This window comes from Curcuma longa, unplaced genomic scaffold, assembly GCF_044706935.1.
Source record: "Curcuma longa cultivar G26 ecotype Majalengka, Jawa Barat unplaced genomic scaffold, ITB_CL_G26_1.1 utg8573_np1212_1322966_RagTag, whole genome shotgun sequence".
NCBI classification, from domain to species: Eukaryota; Viridiplantae; Streptophyta; class Magnoliopsida; order Zingiberales; family Zingiberaceae; genus Curcuma; species Curcuma longa.
Genome location: NW_027435604.1, coordinates 612,563 through 633,574, shown reverse-complemented (window position 1 = coordinate 633,574; position 21,012 = coordinate 612,563). Strand labels below are relative to the sequence as shown.

At 36.6% G+C, this 21,012-nt stretch overlaps 3 protein-coding genes across 5 annotated transcripts; 2 read left to right on the top strand and 1 right to left on the bottom strand.

The window, feature by feature from the left end:
• Window positions 1–520: 520 nt before the first annotated feature.
• On the top strand, window positions 521–7,558 carry LOC141820943 (uncharacterized). Its single transcript, XM_074708309.1, has 10 exons — window positions 521–783; window positions 1,049–1,202; window positions 1,711–1,885; window positions 2,666–2,781; window positions 4,081–4,140; window positions 5,242–5,368; window positions 5,578–5,644; window positions 6,618–6,689; window positions 6,819–6,884; window positions 7,152–7,558. The coding sequence occupies exons 1-10, from the start codon at window positions 589–591 to the stop codon at window positions 7,284–7,286; spliced, it is 1,167 nt and encodes a 388-aa protein (XP_074564410.1). The 5' UTR covers window positions 521–588; the 3' UTR covers window positions 7,287–7,558.
• Window positions 7,559–9,014: 1,456 nt separating this feature from the next.
• On the bottom strand, window positions 9,015–14,091 carry LOC141820980 (serine/arginine-rich splicing factor RSZ21A-like). 2 transcript variants are annotated; one of them, XR_012601182.1, is made up of 9 exons: window positions 14,005–14,091; window positions 12,957–13,066; window positions 12,230–12,318; window positions 10,695–10,926; window positions 10,252–10,353; window positions 9,971–10,069; window positions 9,804–9,875; window positions 9,520–9,716; window positions 9,015–9,343 (listed from the first exon to the last, which is right to left on the bottom strand). XR_012601182.1 is itself a non-coding variant. In XM_074708352.1 (8 exons), the coding sequence occupies exons 2-8, from the start codon at window positions 13,043–13,045 to the stop codon at window positions 9,674–9,676; spliced, it is 726 nt and encodes a 241-aa protein (XP_074564453.1). In that variant the 5' UTR covers window positions 13,046–13,066; window positions 14,005–14,091; the 3' UTR covers window positions 9,416–9,673. The 2 variants fall into 2 exon arrangements, 1 of the variants encoding a protein (XP_074564453.1); XM_074708352.1 differs by lacking the exon at window positions 9,015–9,343 and having other exon boundaries at window positions 9,416–9,716.
• Window positions 14,092–16,917: 2,826 nt separating this feature from the next.
• On the top strand, window positions 16,918–20,734 carry LOC141820978 (potassium transporter 6-like). 2 transcript variants are annotated; one of them, XM_074708349.1, is made up of 9 exons: window positions 16,918–17,320; window positions 17,404–17,905; window positions 17,982–18,035; window positions 18,300–18,560; window positions 18,643–18,695; window positions 18,762–18,885; window positions 18,963–19,217; window positions 19,603–20,009; window positions 20,105–20,734. In XM_074708349.1, the coding sequence occupies exons 1-9, from the start codon at window positions 17,255–17,257 to the stop codon at window positions 20,705–20,707; spliced, it is 2,325 nt and encodes a 774-aa protein (XP_074564450.1). In that variant the 5' UTR covers window positions 16,918–17,254; the 3' UTR covers window positions 20,708–20,734. The 2 variants fall into 2 exon arrangements, with proteins under 2 accessions (XP_074564450.1, XP_074564449.1); XM_074708348.1 differs by having other exon boundaries at window positions 20,081–20,734.
• The last annotated feature ends 278 nt before the right edge of the window (window positions 20,735–21,012 follow it).

The following is a 21,012-nucleotide window of genomic DNA, read 5'->3' as shown; positions in this document are numbered from 1 at the left end:
TAGTGCTCAAATTTAAAGTTTGAGATATTAAATCAAGTTAGACAATCAGCCGAGTTAATTGTAGGATTGGATATGGAAGAGCTATTGACTATGAAATCAAACTTTGTATCTAAATTGACTCATATTTTTATTTTTTTTAACTTAGACGCGTATTAATCCATAATAGTGTGGAACGAGGAGGAGGAGAAGAGGAGGAGGAGGAGGAGGAGGAGGAGGAGGAGAAGGGGTAGGATTGGCTACGAACGGGGACCGTTAACTGTTGTGTTGATGGTGAGGAGTAGACGTGGAAAGGGAGGAGGAGGAGCAAGAGATTCGCCGTTGGATAAAATAAATAATAATTGAAATATTATTTTAAAAAATTTAAAAAATGGATTTATTTTTATTGACGCTAATATAAATCATGGAGAGTGGTGTTTAGGCATATTTTAGAAAACTTTAGGGATACAATGTAAAAAACAGATAAATGTGATAAATTGTGAGGGCAAGTGAAATTTTCTCCAATTGACCAGTGATTGCCATCGCTGTGCGTCCCGCGACCTCAGTGCATGATCGCGGTGAGCTGGTGGGGGGCCGATCCGCCGAGGAAGGATGGCGTTGGCCGTTGACAGCGACGAGAGTGGGAGGGGATTCGGCGGCGGAGAGATACACGTGGTGGAGATGGCGGTGGAGTCATCGTCGACCGTCGATGAGGTCTCCCCCCTCCTGGCGGCGGACGGCGCTGGAGATGAGCGCCCAAGGATGAACATATTCTCCGTCTCCTATCCCAGGAAGAAACCCGCCAAGGTTTGACCCTATATTATTCCCTTCTTTAGTCCTCGACTTGGATCATTTGGGGCTCTTGAGGCTAAGTGATAGTTCATGAGTCGATCATGGTGAATATTGAGATCGTGCCAGGATCCGAAAAGGAAAAAAAATGGAATCGAATTTTGGAAAGGATACTATATTTCAGTTTAAGTCTGTGGAATCCTTTAAGAACACAAACATGGCGATTGATCTGGCGATTGGCTATTATTGATTCATTGACTCTAACTGCTATAAATTTTGTCAGGAACCGGCGTATAGCTCGACGGATACAGAAATTAATTTTCTTGTTCAGATTGTCTCATGGATTTGGAGTGGTTCCAGGCATGCTGGGATTCTCTGCGTGGCTTCTTCTTCTATTATATATAGCATTATCGAAGTGTTGCTAGACATTTTTCCAGGTCTGGTGTCTCTTTTGAAATTATTTACCTTTTATAATCTTTAAGAGCGCAAAGTACTTAGAATTTTTCCTTTTGTGTTTTTGGAAAGCTTTGCTTTTCCAGGTCAGTAACTTTGTCTTAACATACTCACTATAGCTTAGCATGAGATCCATGGGCCATCATAATGTCAATGCACTTAATCACGATATCAGTTACCTAATTTGGTTGGATGGCATACGTGTATCTACTGGGAAGTATAGGCTAGACTACATGACCTTGCAAGAAGAAACTTGGTTAACATTGTCTCTTTGATTCTTAATTCATGAAAATCTTTTACCTAATTTTAGCATAATTTAACTTTTATCACGTGGTTCATTGTTTCTGTCTTTGTAGTTCTAATTGAATTTTTTTTTTTTTTTTAAAATGCAGCAATACCTTGTCCAATTTGGAGTTTGCTGAAAGTTGCATGTTTAAAAAATTTGCTTGAAGTAGTTAATGCTTATCTTTCAATTACGTTCTTATTGAACAGACAGATCATCTCCAGTATATCAGACTCTATTTATGAGATGTTCAATCCTCCTCATCATTTCACTTCTATGGTTGAGAAGGACTGGTCATCCTCTTTGCATTCCAACACATGCAAAGACTATACTGCTGCTGAGATCACTCACTGGGTTTGTTTCATTGTTGAGCTTCATATATAGGTTAGTAGCATTTTGTTTTTGAGGTTTATAATCCTGGGACATGTCTCAGCTTAGTTAAATCCCCTTGTCCAGTAGTCTTCTCTCTAGATTTCTTCTTTTGTTTGGTCATTGACTTGTTATCTTATCTGAAATGGCAATCTGCATGGATGTAGTAGATTTATCATCCATTTTTTATGTTGGAAAGGTCAAATTGCAAGTATTTGCTGGATACTATCCTTAGTGACATATAGGCCTTTTCAATTACCTTTACTTTCCTTTTCAAGACAATTTGTGGCGTCTACTTAGTTGCTGATCCAGTCACAGGACCAGCTTTACATTTGAACATATGGAATTACAGATGAAATCTTCTCTATTTCTGCCATTTTTTAATAAAAATATTAATTGTATTTTCATTTTAACTCTGCTTTACATTTTGAGCATATGTAAATTCAGTGGTTTGATCTGTCAGTAAGTCGTTTCTTCAATGATGCATTTGTCAAGATGCTTTTGTTTGCATGGGTTCAGATCATTTTACTGATAGGTTTTGAGATTAAGAAATACGGAGATTTTTAGCGCATCAAATCGGTACAGCTGCACAATTTCATATTAGATTGTTTATTTCTTAAGCATGTAGGTTCGATGAATTTCCATGGTTTTTTTTGTATGGGTCTCCACATTTATTTCATTACTTTTAGAATTATTTTGAAGTAATTGCAATATTAACAAACCTCTATCAGTTTGGTCTTGAAACACTTCATAATAGAAAAATAACCAAATTCATCTTTTTTTGTTTTATTTCAGTGTCCAAAATCTACCTGTGTCCTATGCAGTTATGTTGAATTTTGCAACCCCGATCATGGCATCACTTGGAGCAATAATCATCTTACGGGAGAAATTGCCTCTTCCTTACGCTGGAGGTAGTTTATATGCTGACATCTTTGATGGTCGTATACATATACCTATCTCCTGGATAAATTTGTTTTTGTACTTGTATTAATCATAGAGATGCTTTAGTGGATAATCATCAAATCATTTATTTTGAAAATACTTTTCTTACAAAAATCTCTTATCTTTACATGAGAAACATTTATTGAAAGAAAGGAGATGTAATTACTGTCCATGTTCCAGTTTTGTGAACTGAGATAAATTAGAACTAGGGCTACATAAGTTGGACAAAAAAACTACTTCGAACAAAAATTGACATGTATCAAAGTTGTCTTGATAAAACTGGTAAAGGAAAAACTGTGTTTCACATTTGTCTTAAGAGTAGGCATAAGGTTATTCTACTATATAGATTTTCTTTAGCTGGGCTTGTGGTAGTGCATCATTTAATAACACTATTGCATATGAGTCAAATGACTAATCAAATTTTATCACTAAGCTGTATGATTCTATTTCTCAATGCTAAGATGTATGGTTCTATTTCTCAATCTCGCATATCAGGGCAGTGGAAAGATTTTTTTTTCTTGAACTCTCTAATCCATTATTTGCCAACCCCACCTAGTGGGTTAAGGTTTTGTTGTTGTTGTCTGATCCATTATTTAACTGTACAGACTTCAGGAGTAACAGAAGTACCGAGATAGCTATTATTATTTAAATTCCTTTGGGAATCGACATCTATTTTTCACAAGATAGGTGATATAATAGATTGATGATAGAATGCTATCTTTGAGTGTATAGGTCAAGGCATGATATAATTCTGGTTCTCATATCTTAAAGTATGCTGGTCCCTGACTATTTGGATAAATTAGTCAATTTTTTTAGCACTAGCAAACTATTAGCTTATTCATTGTTATAAGGCTCCTGTTATTATGGAATCTTCCACGTTAATAATTTTTAAAATATAGAGCTGGTAATTTCTTTCTTCAATAACTAAGCCATTGTAGTTTCTGAATTATGTAACCAAATATGTTTGTATATTTTAGAAAAAGGGACGATTTAGTAGATTGATGGTCAACTTTGTACTGTTAAGTATAGATAGGTTAGAAGTGGGACCTAATGGTTGTTAAAGTAATCACCTTTATCCCTCTCAGTAGAAATGAGTGTTTCATTTGATTGGGGCATCAACTTCTATTATTTTTTTCTTTCCTTAATGTGTTTGAATGTAAAACTTGATGCTTCCTTATAACACACTTTACTGTTAAATAAACTTGAATTCTGTTCCTTTTTAATCTAAGCAATAACAATAAATTTATTCATATATGTTTGTTTATCAGGTTTAGTTTGCAGTTTTCTTGGTCTATTCTTGATTTTTCAACCTGTGCTTCTGATGGGAGGTAAGGTTTTTTGCTGATCTGAATGTGTACTCTTTGTTCTGCATGAAGCATTCTAGTGAAGCATTGTCATCTGTTTCTCATATGTTCGCTGTATATTTTCTTTTCTTATTTTAACGTTTTTCTCTTGTCCGTTCCTTCAAATGCTATCTTTTTTAAATGGTTATTTACATGATTTGCATGTTTTTAGATTGTGCAGAATCTTTTATTTTCTAGTGAAAAGAATATTGGATTGTCGGAAAGCATGTAGTTGTTTGCATTATTATTCCTGTGCAACATGTTGGTAAAGCATCAGTCTTGTGAGTCTAGTAAAAATAAGCATGGAAGATAGTGCATACCTCAAATACTTTGCTTTGATTAAAAAATTGATCATTAGACTGTTAATTATCATATTAGCACAAGTATGATTCACTTGTGATATAGTCTTGTATAGAGATTAATGGAGGTTAAGATTCTTGTAGCCAAACCCCTGATAATTGGCACAAGCACGGCTTGATGACATGATGATGAATTTAAATATAATTCACACTATCAGTTTTAGCTATAAGTATACCAACGTCGAAAGGGTGCCTTGTGATCACTCATACTTTTGTATCTTAGTGTTACAAGAGACTAATTATGTTCTGCAGCAAGGTAATTTTGGACTTTTAGCTAACCATGACTAATTGTTCCAATATTCAGATTGCCTTGCCAGCCATCTATCGTCTAATCCAGATCCACAGCATAGCAGTTCTGCTTAAACTGAAAATGTAAAAATAGAAGCCAACATATTGACACTTTGGTTGTTCCTGATATTTATATATTGTCCAATTGTCTTGAATATACCATATCAGTATGCCTTATGCTTTTATTCATCGTTTTATGTTTTTATTGGTAAAAGCTGCTTAAGATTTTGGGTAACTTATATTCACACCTGAAAGAAGGAACACGGAATTACAGTAAACTAGAGAGGTGTACATATAATTTAATCAAGCAACATAACTCAGTGCTGTGCTAATTTGCATCATACTGCAATCTCTCTGATAGAAGATACAGCTCTTTCCTTTTTACTTTTCTTTTGCGCATGCCAATATTTAACGTCGGCAGGGGTTTTCATACATGTAGGTGATGGTGTTACCAACGGAGAAAAGCATGCATTGTTCGCTATTTTGATTGGTATATTTTCAACAATTGTGGGTGGAGTCAGCTACTGTCTTGTACGTGCTGGTGCAAAGGCAACAGATCAACCCTTGTAAAGTTCTACCTGCTAAATGATCAGAGTCTGTTAGCTGTGGTTTATGTTTTATTCTTCTTGTTGTTTCTTTGCTGATCAACTTTTTTATCATTTAATTTCTGAATGGAATTGTGGTTTGTGAACGTCAAAATTGCACGCCTTAATATAATAGTTGAATACAATCTTAATTACCTAAATGCTCGGTTAATTTTTCCTATTTTTCACAGGTACACAGTTCTTTCTTTTGCGATACTTGCTCTTCCTCTCTCAGCCATACTCATTATGGTAAATCAGGTACAGTCGTTAATGCATGATAAATTTTTTATTATATAATCACTAGCTATATCTATCAACAAAAGATAGTGCTCACCGTTTTATTTCCATGGTTACAGTAATTTATCTAGGTTATGAAATAATCATGCTCTAATTCATTTCAGAGATTCTCTGACCTTTTTTAGGAGATGAGCTACAGGAGTTTGATTTCATAGTTTTGTAATATATTTATATTATTAAACTTTTATATATTTATATTTCACCAACCACAAGTGGTTTTCCTCCCAAAAGGTCCCCCTTCAAACATGGCCAACTGATCATTCTACCCTTAAAACAGTAAAAAAAACCCTAACCGATGCCGAGTATGACACAGGGCAACCATGCCAAGACCCATGCTTCATTTAGGCAGCTGGATCAAGCACCGCCGCTTGACACCCCTATTCTTGAGTTTCATTGCTACATAATTATCATAATTAGGCTCAACTATCTACCAGCCTTAGTTAACTTCTAGTTTAGGCTCAATGAGCTATCCTCATTTATTGTTACTAGTATATTCTTTTACTTCTCATGCATTTAACATCTTCATTCATCACTCAACAGGCAAAAATGTTTCAATACACACAAGTTAAGCACGTCAATTTGCTTTTAAATAGATCGAACGAGGGTTTCTAACCTCATTTTAGTCCAAATAGATGGAAGTTCTAGCATGTGCCAGTCTTGATGCTAAACTGTTATTTAGGAGATACTTATATGGCCCCTTTGTTATCTAAACCAATACATGGGAGGAAATTGTTTCCTCCATCCACAAGAACAATGATGAAAACACACTTACAATAGTTAATGAGGCCTGTTGTTTTCACAGTAAACGCTATGCCATCGAGTATCTTTTCTTTGGTATCGATTTAACTTCAGTGTGATTGAGTAGTTCTGCCATACTGAGTGAGCATATTTTAATTACAAATTGTATTTCTTCCTATTGAAACTCCGATTCCAGGAATTTGTTGTACCCGATCTATTCACTTTTCTTTGGGCGATCATGCTTGGTGTCTTGGCATTTCTTGCAGAGGTACCATATTGTACTTCATGATCTGCATCGGTTTGTTTTTTTTCCTTTTCCAAATTTCATAGTCACCGCGACTTACCGTCATTTAAGTAATACACAAGGCGAATTTTGCTGAAATAAGCTACTTTGCAGGTGCTTCTAGCTCGTGGACTTCACCTCGACAAAATAGCTAAAACTACAAACGTTCTTTACTTAAAGGTCATATTTCTTGCACATTTCAGTCATTGTTAAATGTCTTTTGACATTTGCTGGGATGATAGATCAACATCATTTTATTTTTAATGCCAAAAGTCGATTTGCATCGATTGACCAAGACACTTTTTTTCCCCTTCTTTCTTTAAAAAAACATTCAAGTATTGTAGCATACAAATGCAAACACTTACTAGTGTTAATCTTCACAAAAAAAAGGAGACCTTTTGATTTTCTATTCTCCTTAAGTAATGCCTTAGAATAATCTTGACGCAGGTGCTTCTATCGCAAATGTGGAGCCTGACTTTCGAGGGGGCCTCACCAACTTTAAACAAACTCATCGGATGTTTGCTCATTTTGGCTTCCATCTGTGGCACTTCGTATATTGCTCTGGAAAAGGAAAATGATTGATTCAGGTTGCATCAGTTGGAACACACCACTTATTCATCCATTCTTTCCATAATCTAGTGTTTGAAATTTGTAATTGCCTTCTTGAATTCGAAGTCGAGTGATTAAAAATGCATCAAATTTCAATAGGTATAGATAGATTCCTAAGGTAATACCCGAATAGTCTTCCTCGCGTATAGAGGGTCACCCTTGTAAAATGACTAAATTAGGTCGACAATTTGGGGTTACTCATGCCATTTGTATCAAATAAAAAAGTTCTACTAAAATTAATTAAATTTTTTGTTATGCTTATTGTTATATCTACATGGCATTAGACTCACTTTATAACATTTGTTTATTATTATTATTATTATTATTATCTTTTAGTAGCGGTGTTATAGTATAGAACCCTCTTTTATAGTGGCAAAAATCAAATGGATGTTTATCATTTGTAAAATTATTAGATGAATATCTCATTTTCAGTTAAAGTCAAATGAATGCTTTTTTAATGATTTTATTTTAAAAATACTTTTTGATTCAATGTTGTTATAATAATTATTGATAATTACTATAATGTGTAAAATGTATCGAGTAGAAATTATTTAATAGCTGCTACAACGTATTTAAGGTGATTTTAAAATTTAGAATTTAAGATTTATATCATGTAGAAGCTCCTGAGTAGTTGTTACAACATATAGAAACTACTTAATAGTTACTACAATGTGTTTAAGGTAAATTTAGATTTAGAATTTATATTGTATAAAAACTATTCAGTAATTACTACAACGTGTAGAAACTACTGAGTAACTGTTATAATATGCTTAGGATGAGTTTAGATTTTAAAAGTTATATCGTGTAAAAGCTATTCAGTAGCTGTTATAATGTGTAGAAGCTATCCATTAGCTGTTATAATATATTTAGGATGAATTTAGAATTTAGAATCTCTGAATAATATTATATCAAAAATATTATTTATCAATTTGATCGAAATTATTTAAACTTCATCCAAATCACTTTAAAACAATTATAAAAGTTATTATGTAGTTGATATAATCCTAAATTCTAAATCTTAAAATCACGTTAAATACATTATAGCAATTAACTTCTAATAGTTATTCCATAGTTTCTACATGGTGTAATTCTAAATTCTAAACTTACTTTAAATATATTATAGTAATTATTGAATAATTTTTATATAGTAAAGTAATTATCAATAGTTGCTACAGCAGCACTGTCAAAAGATATTTTCAAAATAAAATCATTAATATGACATTCATTTGAATTTTTTTTTAAAAAAATTGACCCATCCTAAATGAAGGATTGCATCGTACAAATACATATTTTAATACCACATTGAATTTAAAAATCATAACATTTATTAGGATAACTTGAGTCTTTATTTTATAAATGTTTAATCGTTAATTTATAAAAAGGATTATGATATTAGACCGTTTTGAGTTTCTTTTGAGTGATAATTGCTAGCTTTGGGAATTATTTTGTTTGATGTTTTGTTCTGTGTTAGCAATAACAAGAGAAGAAGAAGAAGACGAGACATTGTCTTCAAAATAAGATACAGTCGATCGGAAGTGTGTCCATGTTCGACAGTGGCCCTGAATAGTGATTGTTGTGCTCAATCCTCTTGGTCGCCGATCGAGCGAGAAGGATGTTTTGCAACAATTAACTGAAAGAGAGGCTAGATTGAGCATTTGTGAATAGAAAACAGAACACAGCACAGCATTCTTAGCAGAGGCATGGTCCAAGTATTTTCGTAGATAAGCACTACTACATCAAAATAAAACTTGGATCAATAGCTTGCTATGAACTAAAGCAAACACCCTATCAAACTCCAGTACGAATGAACTAGGATTGGTATATCCTTGCAAAACCCAAAAACTTAAACAGTGCCATGAAGTTTCTCATCTTTTCAAGCATCTGCCAGTGACTCATCAATGCCTCGATTACCATTTTTGAGATGCCATAGGACCTAGCAGAAATAGATTGGGAGGAGAAGCAGAAAAGCCGAGACAGTGTGGAGAAGAAGAGCCCATGGTGCGGCCGATCTAGATCTTAGCAGAACCACACTTCAAACAAAAAAAACAGCAGGGGGATGGCTTTGTTAAAGACCTTAGTAACATTAACTTAACAGCATGAAATTAACAGTCTTAAAACATGATTAATCTGCTGCTACGACGATCAAGTGTATAATTCAGTATCAGAAATAAAAGCGAAAAACAGAATACTGAACTAGAAAAGTAACCTCTCCATATGCCAGTAAGCTGAGGAGAGTGCTCCAACCAATGGAAGAATCCAAAGCTTCATTGTTCGACCTTAACCACTTTAAGCGAACTAAATTATAGTAGGTCCAAGGAGGTCCCCCCTCTTGTAACAGTTTCCAATAAGCACAATATAGTTCAGCTTTTGCTCCTGCTCCTGCTCCTGCTCCGCTTTCCATCCCTGCAAAAGTCATTTAGCATCAGTTGTTGCAACAACAATAGCACGCCATTCGCACAACTAAGAGGAGATTCATGTTCACATCATTACCCATTGGCATAAGGAGATTGTGCAGGACGATTTGCCGGTGAAGGACTGTAGTTCTTCTCAGGTCCAGGGCTTCTGAAATCAATGGTGACGAATGCAAAAGATAACAGAATGCAAAAGATGAAAATCAATTTGCTAGCACATGCCAAATGAGAGTTCAGCAAAAATACTTATTGGCATAAGGAGAATCTTCCCGCCGATAAGCAGGAGATCTACTCCTAGGTGAATAGCTGCGACGAGGAGATTTTCTTGCTGCTGGGCTGCGACTTCTGCCAACAGGAAAAAGATTCATTATATATAAACGTATTTCACATGACAGCAAATGCATAAGTAATGCAGTCATATATTGCCTTAGCTAGTTTATTATGTGATGAGTATGCAAGAAGGGCAGAGAAAAAAATCATTTGATGATTTGGTATTCAATGCCAGAATATGAATTCAGATGACAAACCTATTGGCATAAGGAGAATCTCTACGACGATATGCCGGTGACCTACTTTTAGGAGAATAGCTGCGACGACGAGGTGATCTTCTCCCTCGTGGGCTTCGATTTCTGCTAACAGAAAAAAAGAATAAAAAAGGCTTTACACATTTACCTCTATGTTAAAGAAGTATTTTACATGGCGCGTGTCTAATAGCATGTGCTTTCTTTTCTACGCCAAGATGCAGATGCTGTGCTCTCACAGCATTAGACGATATCATAAAGCATGTGAACTATATAAATGCATTCATGTATTCTACATACTGACACCTGCAATAACGGCTAGAAGGTAAGACTAAAGGTAAAAAATCAAATCGAAAGTAGCTGAACCTAAATATTAATTGTCACCACTGCGATCTCTCTATGAATCTTCAATAAAAAAACTAATAAAAATTGCATAAGAAAAACCATACCCACGACCATAGCTAGGGCTACGGCGATAGCGGGGAGGACTAGGGCTTCTACGCCTTCCACTTCCTAAACCACCTGATCCAATGCGTAATCTACACTCACGCGCAAAATGACCAGGTTCACCACACTCATAACAATTCATGTCCCCACCACCACCACCTCGTCCGCGCCTATCACGCCCACCACCTTCGCCTTTAGAATTATGAGAAAGCTCCACTCGCCACCCATGTTTCCCTATCATAAAAGCCAGAAAAAAGTACTTGTTAAACAGTGATTAGAGAGAATCTAAAAGAGTTGAGACTTTCACCTACAGCAAACAATCACAGGAAAACTGAGAAAATAGAAACTAAAACTGACAGGCACTTGCCTCGCTAAATAAACCACAATTACAAATTATTTATAACATGGGTAAGCCATTTCTCTAGCTGAAATTTTCTCAGTTGAAAAAATTGACACACAGGAGTACATCCATAAAAGTTCTTTATGAAAGGTAACTACATTAAAAACAATCAAAATTTAAAAACAGAAAAAGAAAAAAAAAAAGATAAGCACTATCAACCTCTTCCCAATTGAACTCTAACCATACCGAAAACATGTGCTCTATGCATCACTAATGACATCTTATGTACATATATAGATACATAAAGACCAACATTTGACTCCTCTTATATTGTTCCTGCTTAATTGCCCACAGAATTGCCACAAAAAAACAGGTAAAAGGACAGACTTAGAAAGAAGAATACTTCGATGACTCACAACATGTTAACACCCTATAACTGGTGTATATGTAGGCTTCGCATTGAAAATATATGAAATAAAATAATAACAAACATTGAATTACTGTCAATAATGGAGAGCCATCACCAAAATAATCAATTCCATTGCTACTAAAGATAGTACAAAAATACTAGATCATGACAGAGTTAGAACTCAACAAACTTACACTTTGAAACGGCTTTTGCATCATTGTGACTGAAAGTTAAATCATGCAGTTTTTCATAATTCTAAAAAAGGCAGAAGATAAACTTACACGAGCAATTAGGGGTGTCAATTTGGGTGGTCGGGTGGGTTCGGATCAAGTTGAAATAAAATATTGTTAAAAAATGTCAACCCGAACCTGACCTGAATCCGAATTCAACCCGAACCTGTATAACCCAACCAACCCAAATAACCTGGAAAAAAATATTTTTTTGCTATTTTTCCAGATAATTCTTCATTTTTATCGCAATGTTTAATCATTATCATACTAATATTACATAAAATATCTTAATTTTCATAATAAAATTTGATTTAACCCCACAAAAATCCCCTAAACCCTAAATCTGGGTCAACTCGGGTCAACCCAAACCCGAAAATCCAATCAACCCTGACCTGATTTTTTTCGGGCGGAGTCGGGTCGGATTGGATCCCATTTTTGACACCCCTAAGAGCCATGAAGCAATCGAAAAAGAAAACAAGCATTCAATTCTTGCATAAATCTACTCAGACAATTTAACAAATTCATCAAGTAAAAAACATGTTAAAAGAGAAATTTTACCATCTAAATCATGAATGGCATCTAATGCATCTCTTCGATCGTCGAATTCAACAAAGCCATAACCAGGTGGCCTTCGAGCAACCCAAACACTGCACATGTTCAAACAATAGTTTTTGGAATATAACATTACATTTTGAACACAGTAAGAGAGAATGGCAACCTGTCCTATGCACTGCAAAGACATGCGCAAGGGGAAAAAACTGACAGTTCCAGATAAATTCTACTATTGACTAGATAAACATAATCCACATACTTAGCCCATGACATTTACATCCACACTACCTGGAGCAGTGAATACATAGGACAGCAACAAGGACAAGCACATCAAATCAGACATTAGCATTGATAAACATATATAAATTTGAAACCACTTTTTTGTATAGTCAATAACGGGAGAAATATTTGTGCATTCTTAAGAATATGACAAAATGATGTTTTAATTTCACAGTTCAAAGAAAATGCAAAAGATAACTAACAACTACAGTCATCATTTACTTGGAGTTCGTTGGGTTCATGCAATATCTCTGTTGAATTTGTTTTGTAGTTTCACATTGCAATGGAATGTCTAAGAGAAAACTGACAACATGAACATGATGTAGAATAACACCATCAACAGGTTCTGATATTGAATTACCGCATACCAATGAAAAAAACCAACTATAGCATATTATAAGTTTCAAAAGGCACTGTCAGGCAACAAACAACGTCCATTTCAACAGCAGTATACCTTCGAAGAACACCAAATGTTCGGAATTCATCTTCGAGATCTCTTTCTGTGGCTCGTGAGTCCAAATTTCCAACATAAACCCGAGACATTTTGTATCAGAATTTGTCAACCTAATTAACATAAGTTTAAGAAAGTGAGACAGACATGTTGCTATCCAAATATATATACTCAAATTTACAAGCACACACATCAGCTAAGCCCATAACTTGACTAATTGGACATCAGAAGATCCTAATTGATAACAAATTCGAAATGGCAATAGGATGGAAGGTTACTGAACAAGATGCAGTTGCCAAGTGAAATTTAATAAAATCGACACTCCAGGTTAACTTCTTAGCCTTTTTTTTTTGTGGAAAACAAGGACCATTTTAAACCCACCCAAAAACCACAGCTACCTGGATTTTCTAGAACATGAAAAACTGAAAAACATGAATTCAAAATCAAGTAAACATTTTAAGAAGGCAAATTCTAACGTATTCTTGCCAAAACTTATGATACTGCATCCAAGTAAAATTCCCAACCATGAATTAGCTCCAGTCCAACTGCAATGATTTCCTACCATATTTCCTTTAGATGCAATACTACATCCTCGAAAGCCCTATTGATGGAATGTTACCTTTGGAGAAGCAACTCCGCTCAACAAACAATTATGAGAAATCACAATATTTCCATTATAGATAAACGAATAGGATCTTCCATTCGCAAAAACAGAAGCACAAAGCCTAATAAGGACGCATAGAATTATAAACCATCAGTTTATTTCGTACTTACGCCAAATTTCTCATACAGAGAACTTTCGATATTACGATTGTGTGGATCAGTACCCAAGAAAAGTCACTCCTTTGAAGCCCCAGTCAATCATCTTTTAGATCGCACAAACAAAAACCAAAACTTTATCTCGGCGTTACTAGTTACCAGTTCAAATCAAACGTTAATTACCTCCAAAAAAACGTGTAGCACGCCTCCATCAAATTTCAATGCCAACAAAAGGAAACGGAGGAGAGGGAAAGAACGAAGGTGAAATCCTAGACAAAGAAATCGAATTTACCTCGTTCGCCTTCGGAACCGATTCGAACGATCTCGGCTGCCGCAGGCGCAGCGGGTTTAGGGTTTGGCCGAGATCGATCGATCGATCGAGACAAAACGTGGATATCCCAATCGGCTCCTCCTAATCTGGGCTTCGAACTAAATGGGCCTCCGGCCCATCTAATTTGACGTGACAGCATTTGAATGGCGATTCGACAAATTTTGAAACTTGAGGGGGTACTTCGAAAAAGTAATCCAGTGGGATTAACACGAGCCTAATCATGATTGCGTCATCATCACTAACATCTAAACTTAATTTAAAATTTAATACGAATTAATTATTCATTAAGTTGCGTTGGTAAATCATCCTTTTATCGATACTTTCTAATTCTTTTATTATTTTTTTTAAAAAGAAGAGATTAAATTTATTAAACAATGCGTGATGATGCTACATCCACACGACATCAAACCTAATCTTATCGGCTACACCTAATTAATCATAATTTTAAAATAGATTAAATTGATGCGTGCCAATTGGAGGAACAAGCTAATTAATTAATTAGATTAGATTAGATTAATTTATTACAAGTAATTTAATAAATTGAACTAATGCTCGATATAAATAATGTGCTAGATTTGTAGGCATTGAGTTGGAGTGATGCGAGTGGTCGGTTGTAGGCACCACAAAAACATGCCATTGGGCACTTTGCCACTCTAATATTTAAAAAAATAAAACTTTTTATCACAATAAATTCCTGTCACAAATTTATCACAACAAATTTGGACCGTTCGATTTTAAAATTAAGATTAAATCCAGACCGTAGATTGAATGGATGATTGTGATGGCTTGGATTTAATCTTCTATTTTAAAATCTAACGGTTCAGATTTGTTGTAACAAATTTGTGACAGAAATTTATTGTGACAAGAATCCCAACTATATTTAAAAAATGAGACCAATTCTTGACCATCTAAACCATTAACATTTCAAAAACTTATTCAAACTATTTAAAATCATTAGAATATTGAGATGGCAATTTCTTCCCGTTCATATAAAGAATCCGAAAGGATATGAATGAATTTTTTTGGACCTATATGAGAATTTTCAAATTCGAATACTAAGGTAGATCTAATAAAATCTTACTTATATTCAACTCGAATACTTCATTACATAGGAGCTACTTTTTAAAATCCAACACTATTACTATGGTGTTGATTTTTAAAAATCAATACTATTTTAATATTAATTTTTAAATATCAACATCAATGTTGAGTTTCAAAAATAATATTACAATAGTATTGATTGACATTCAAAGTTGATTATCAAATAAAAAGAAAAATGATAGTTGGTAATATTGATATTTTTGAAAATCAATATTATAGTGATATTGGTTGACCTTCAAAATTGATTATCAAATAAAAAATAAGTTGATAGTCAGATACAATGAAGAAAATTATTAATATAAAGATTAGCTAATCCTCTGATAGATATTAAAATGGAGATGGATATCAAATCCTCTTATAAGTATGAAGATGAAAATTGATATCAAATCCTCTTATGATTATGAATGTGAGTATAAAGATAAAAGTTAAATACTTGGAAATGAAGATAAATATAATAAATGAGGATGAGTTGCATCCAAATTCATCCTATACTATCCTCGAACTCTTATAATTCTCTCCTCATTTTTTAATTGTATAAATTGAGGAGGATAATAATGAGGGGTGAAATGATAAAAGTTAGAAGTTCTTTGGGGCATTTTGCCAGTTTTAAAAGTCTAGGTATTTTCATTTGAAAACAAAACTTTAGGGGGTAGGATGGAAATTTCTCAACCTCAATGAGGAATTATTATGTCTTTGCTTTGACACTTTTTAATGGGATCAAGACAAGTTTGACATATGCTCGACTTATAAAACTAAAAACAATAAAATTTATTAATTTCAAGTCAAACATTATACAACAAAAATCCTTTTTTACTAAAATTTATCTTTTGATATTTTCCCCCCTTTGGACAACAATGGAAAATAAAAAAGCAACTTTTTTTCTTGCCCAAAGCAATTATCAATCTCGTGAAAACTTCATGAAATTTGAGCACATTAATGAGAATTTGGACCACTGAGATTATTTGGGCAGCTTGGAATGTGATGTTTCATCCACATTATTGCACTCCAATTCACTAACAAAGACAAGTGTGTTCCTTAGTTTGTTTCTCATGTTATTTCTTTGTGGGATAGCAAGAAATCACTCAAGAGATCACCTTCTTGTTTTCGATCCATCTTACTATGAGCATCGTGCGAAAAGATCAAGTATAACACATCTTACTATGTGTTAAAACACTCGTAAAAGTTACAAGGAGTACAGTAAATATTTTAACATTGTGTTCTTGTAAGAATGAGAGATTTGACGCAATGATAAAATTATTGACATAAAAATCATAGATTTGAATCATGTGAATAATTTTGTAAAGTAAGATAAAATTAATTACAATAGATTTTTGATGAAATTCGGAAACTTAGTTTATTGAACTGCCCTTTTTATTGTGTTAGAGATCTCTATAGAACATGTGTTCTACCACCTTATCAACTTGATGCTCAATCAAAGCTGCTTGAAGCTTTTAAAGGCTACAGCATCTCCATGCTCGCTTTCTTCCTCCTCTAAACTGCAATTTGCTTCCTTCCATTGCCACCTTTTTGAGCTCCTTTTCTTCTCCTACTCCTTGGAACGCTGCTTTTCACATCCTCATCCAGCTCAACCGCCCTCAGCCCAAAGGAACAAAAGCAAGCAGAGAGAGAGAGAGAGAGAGAGAGAAGTGAGGGACATGGTACCACCACCACACCACAAGCATGACAGTGTGACACACCAACCCCACCTTCTAAATATCTTCCTTCCAACTTCCAATGGCTATCTGCTTCTTCTCTCTCGGTCTGTAACTGAAGCCACAGCTTCTGCACCTCCTCCCATCGACCTCACCTACTCTGTTTAATTAAGCTCAATCGCACTCGCTCGCAATATTCTAATGTTGGCTTTTTCCGCTGTTTGGCCTAACTCTCTTCTCCATATCGAGCTTCCCTAGGTGCTCGCTCTCCTCTCCTACCCGTTTGACCTCCTCGCTAGAGAAGCAGATGAGCTCCTCGACTTACTACTTGAGCATGGACGAGCTAAAAATGCAATCTTGGGAGTGAGTTTGTGAGTTCTTCGCTTGCTTTTCCTACCTACTGAAGCTAAAGTTGTTGCCTTTGTAATGAGCTCGGTGTGTGCTTGACCTCTTCGAACATGGATCTCGAACGCGGAGGCGGCGACGACGGCGGCCGCGGTGGGGGTTACCCTAATGCGGAGAAGGTATTATGCATGGTTTTGCTTGGAGGGAAGGTAAAAAGATTTTTTTTTTTTTGGCTTCTTGTTTGATGAATCTGGTTTGGCAGAAGGATTCATGGCGGGCGGTGGTTACATTGGCGTACCAGAGTCTGGGAGTGGTGTACGGCGACCTGAGCACGTCGCCGCTGTACGTGTACAAGAACACCTTCGCGGAGGACATTGAGCACTCGGAGACGAACGAGGAGATCTACGGCGTGCTCTCCTTCGTCTTCTGGACCCTCACGCTCGTCCCCCTCCTCAAGTACGTCTTCATCGTGCTCCGCGCCGACGACAATGGCGAAGGCGGCACCTTTGCGCTCTACTCCCTCCTCTGCCGCCACGCCCGCGTCGGATTCCTGCCCAACGGCCAGCTCGCCGACGAGGAGCTCTCCACGTACAAGAAGACGGACGGCGGGGACGCCGCCCCGCCCTCGCGCGGCGTCGCGGCGGCCTCTAGGGTAAAGAGGCTGCTCGAGAAGCACCAGGTACTGCAGCTTTTGCTACTGATCCTTGCTCTGATCGGGACTTGCATGGTAATTGGCGACGGCGTGCTTACACCAGCAATTTCTGGTAAAATTCCTGGGCACTCTTCCCCAATTTTTAGGGTTCTTGAACCATCTCTGACTGGAAAGTGGCATCTTTGCAGTCTTCTCGGCTATTTCAGGTCTTGAGCTGTCCATGTCCAGGGAACAACACAAGTGTAAGCCAAATCTCACCATTAATATGAACCCTAAATCTTCTTTGTCTTGTGCAGTTACTTCTAATCCAATCACCATACCCTATTCAATTTAGCAGAACACATTTGGAAATGATTGCATAAGATTCTACAATTAACTTCAATTCTACATAAGAACTCCATCTGAACACATTTGTGATAATTTCATATGCTTTTTCTGCAATCATTAACTGATGTTTCAAAAAAAAAAAACTTGCTAATTGCCTTGTGTCACTCATCAATCTGCAGATGTTGAAGTTCCCATTGCTTGTGCCATATTAGTTGCTTTGTTTGCTCTGCAACATTACGGCACACATCGGGTCGGCTTCCTATTTGCACCGATTGTGGTTACTTGGCTCGTTTGCATCAGTGCGATCGGTGTTTACAACATTTTTCTCTGGAACCCACATGTGTATCAAGCACTTTCTCCCTATTACATGTACAAATTCCTGAAGAAAACTCAAAGAGGTGGTTGGATGTCTTTGGGTGGAATACTATTGTGCATAACAGGTATGCAAACTTACATATCTTCCGATACACCTGCTTATCGTATTACATGGATCACGTTCAATTTTTTCCATTTCTGTTGCAGGTTCTGAAGCTATGTATGCCGATTTGGGACATTTTTCTCAGCTATCGATACAGGTGAGGATCAAATGAATGATATATCCACTGGTTCTCTCTAATGAGTATAATTTTTTTTTTTTGCAGATTGCTTTTACTTCAATGATTTATCCCTCCTTGATCCTTGCATACATGGGACAAGCTGCTTATCTATCTAAACATCATTTTATAGAAAGTGACTACCGTATCGGGTTCTATGTATCCGTTCCAGGTACTGACAATGCCCAAAAGATTATCTGCTAATGTTGTTGATGTCATCACTCTGACTTGACAAAACTATTTTGTTAGAGAAAATTAGGTGGCCAGTTCTGGCGATCGCCATATTGGCGGCTGTTGTTGGAAGCCAAGCGGTTATCACTGGCACTTTCTCGATCATCAAGCAGTGCTCAGCATTGAGCTGTTTCCCTAGGGTGAAGATTGTTCATACTTCATCTAAAGTACATGGACAAATATACATTCCTGAAATAAATTGGATGTTGATGACATTGTGCCTCGCTGTTACTGTCGGTTTCAGAGATACAAAGCGCATGGGCAATGCATCAGGTATGCTATGAGCTCAAGATTTCTCAAGTTCCATCTTGTGTTTGAACTTTCACTAAAGGTTCATATTTTTGTAACAGCAAATAGGGTTTGGCAAACATCCATTTGTGTGCACGATATGTATTGGTTTAGAGTTCAAGTGTATTTTTGTGATCAGAGATAACTTCTTTTGGTCTTTGGTGTTTCTACACCTGGTTTAAAATATTTAGCATTCCCGAACCATATCGGTAGAAACATCTACTAATGCATACATTTGTGGTAGGACAGCTAAAGTACCCATAGATGATGCATGGAAGCTTTTTGCTTATCTTGCTACTCGAATGAAGAAATCTACTCAAAGCTTTGGCACACAAATCTTGATATCTAATCACTTATGCTTTCTTGACAGGGTTGGCTGTTATCACTGTCATGTTGGTTACAACCTGTTTGATGTCGCTTGTGATAGTTCTATGTTGGCACAAGAGCATCTTCTTCGCTGTATGTTTCATCCTCTTCTTTGGATCGATCGAGGCATTATACTTCTCTGCGTCCCTCATCAAGTTCTTGGAAGGAGCTTGGGTGCCAATTGCCCTCTCATTCATCTTCATGATAATTATGTATGTGTGGCACTACGGCACACTCAAAAAGTACGAATTCGACATCCAAAATAAGGTCTCAATTGACTGGCTCATCGGTCTCAGCCCTAACCTTGGAATTGTTCGTGTGAGAGGCATCGGCCTCATACACACTGAACTTGTATCGGGAATTCCAGCCATCTTTTCCCACTTTGTCACCAACCTCCCTGCCTTTCACCAGGTCAGCTATGCTGTGTGTTCTTTTAGCTATTCTATGGTTCCATGATCACATGACTAGCTGCAATTCCGCAGGTCCTTGTGTTCCTATGCATCAAGTCTGTCCCAGTGCCATTTGTTCGACCGGAGGAGCGGTTCCTCGTGGGAAGAATTGGCCCAAAAGAATACAGGGTGTACAGATGCATCGCGCGGTATGGCTACCGTGATGTGCACAAGGATGATATGGAGTTCGAGAAGGATTTAGTCTGCAGCATTGCTGAGTTCATCCGGTCCAGTGCTTCTCATTCCGGTGGAACACACGAATCATCCGAAAAGGACGACGATAGAATGGCAGTGGTTGGAGCAGGACTACGACGACTATGTGAAGAAGAGGTGGAGCTAGACGACGCAGCTGGCCCCTCAAACTCAAGGGAGATACAATCACCAGTCGTGAGAAAGGTGAGGTTTGTTCTACCCGAGAGCCCACATATGGACTCCGGCGAAAGGGAGGAACTGCAGGAGCTGATGGAGGCAAGGGAAGCCGGGATGGCATTCATTTTGGGGCATGCAGAGGTGAAGGCAAAGAGTGGATCTGGCTTGATCAAGAGATTTGTGATCGATATCGGGTATGATTTCTTGAGGAGGAATTGTCGAGGACCTGCCTACGCAGTGAGCATTCCTCATGCATCTACTTTGGAAGTGGGGATGGTTTACAGTGTTTGAGTTTGAGTTCGAGTTCTCCATGATAATGTACATCCATGTAAATTAGCATAGGTATTCAGTTCCCTTTTCCTTTCCGATCGTGTTGTTCGAGCATTGAGGTTGAAGCGCGAGAGGAATTGTTTTCGATAGATTTTTTGGTATGATGATGTTATCTATGCTAGAAATGATCTCGAAATGAAGTCCAAACATTTATCATTTCATAGATCTCTTCTACCTATAACATATGAGGATGGTGTTCTACCTAGGACATGATCGATTTTGAACGAAGTATGACTATTGACACCTCTACTGGAAGTTGTTAGAAG

Bases quoted from the DNA above. Each gene is read 5' to 3' on its own strand.
- LOC141820943 (XM_074708309.1), top strand. From the start codon at position 589: ATGGCGTTGGCCGTTGACAGCGACGAGAGTGGGAGGGGATTCGGCGGC. The intron at 5,369-5,577 runs GTAAAGTTCTAC...TATTTTTCACAG, and splicing joins AAGGCAACAGATCAACCCTT to GTACACAGTTCTTTCTTTTG. The intron at 6,885-7,151 runs GTCATATTTCTT...ATCTTGACGCAG, and splicing joins CAAACGTTCTTTACTTAAAG to GTGCTTCTATCGCAAATGTG.
- LOC141820980 (XM_074708352.1), bottom strand. From the start codon at position 13,045: ATGTCTCGGGTTTATGTTGGAAATTTGGACTCACGAGCCACAGAAAGA. The intron at 12,319-12,956 runs GTATACTGCTGT...GAACATGTGCAG, and splicing joins ACATTTGGTGTTCTTCGAAG to TGTTTGGGTTGCTCGAAGGC. The intron at 10,927-12,229 runs GTAAAATTTCTC...CTTTTATGATAG, and splicing joins TGCCATTCATGATTTAGATG to GGAAACATGGGTGGCGAGTG.
- LOC141820978 (XM_074708348.1), top strand. From the start codon at position 17,255: ATGGATCTCGAACGCGGAGGCGGCGACGACGGCGGCCGCGGTGGGGGT. The intron at 18,036-18,299 runs GTAAGCCAAATC...ATCAATCTGCAG, and splicing joins GTCCAGGGAACAACACAAGT to ATGTTGAAGTTCCCATTGCT. The intron at 18,696-18,761 runs GTGAGGATCAAA...TTTTTTTTGCAG, and splicing joins TTTCTCAGCTATCGATACAG to ATTGCTTTTACTTCAATGAT.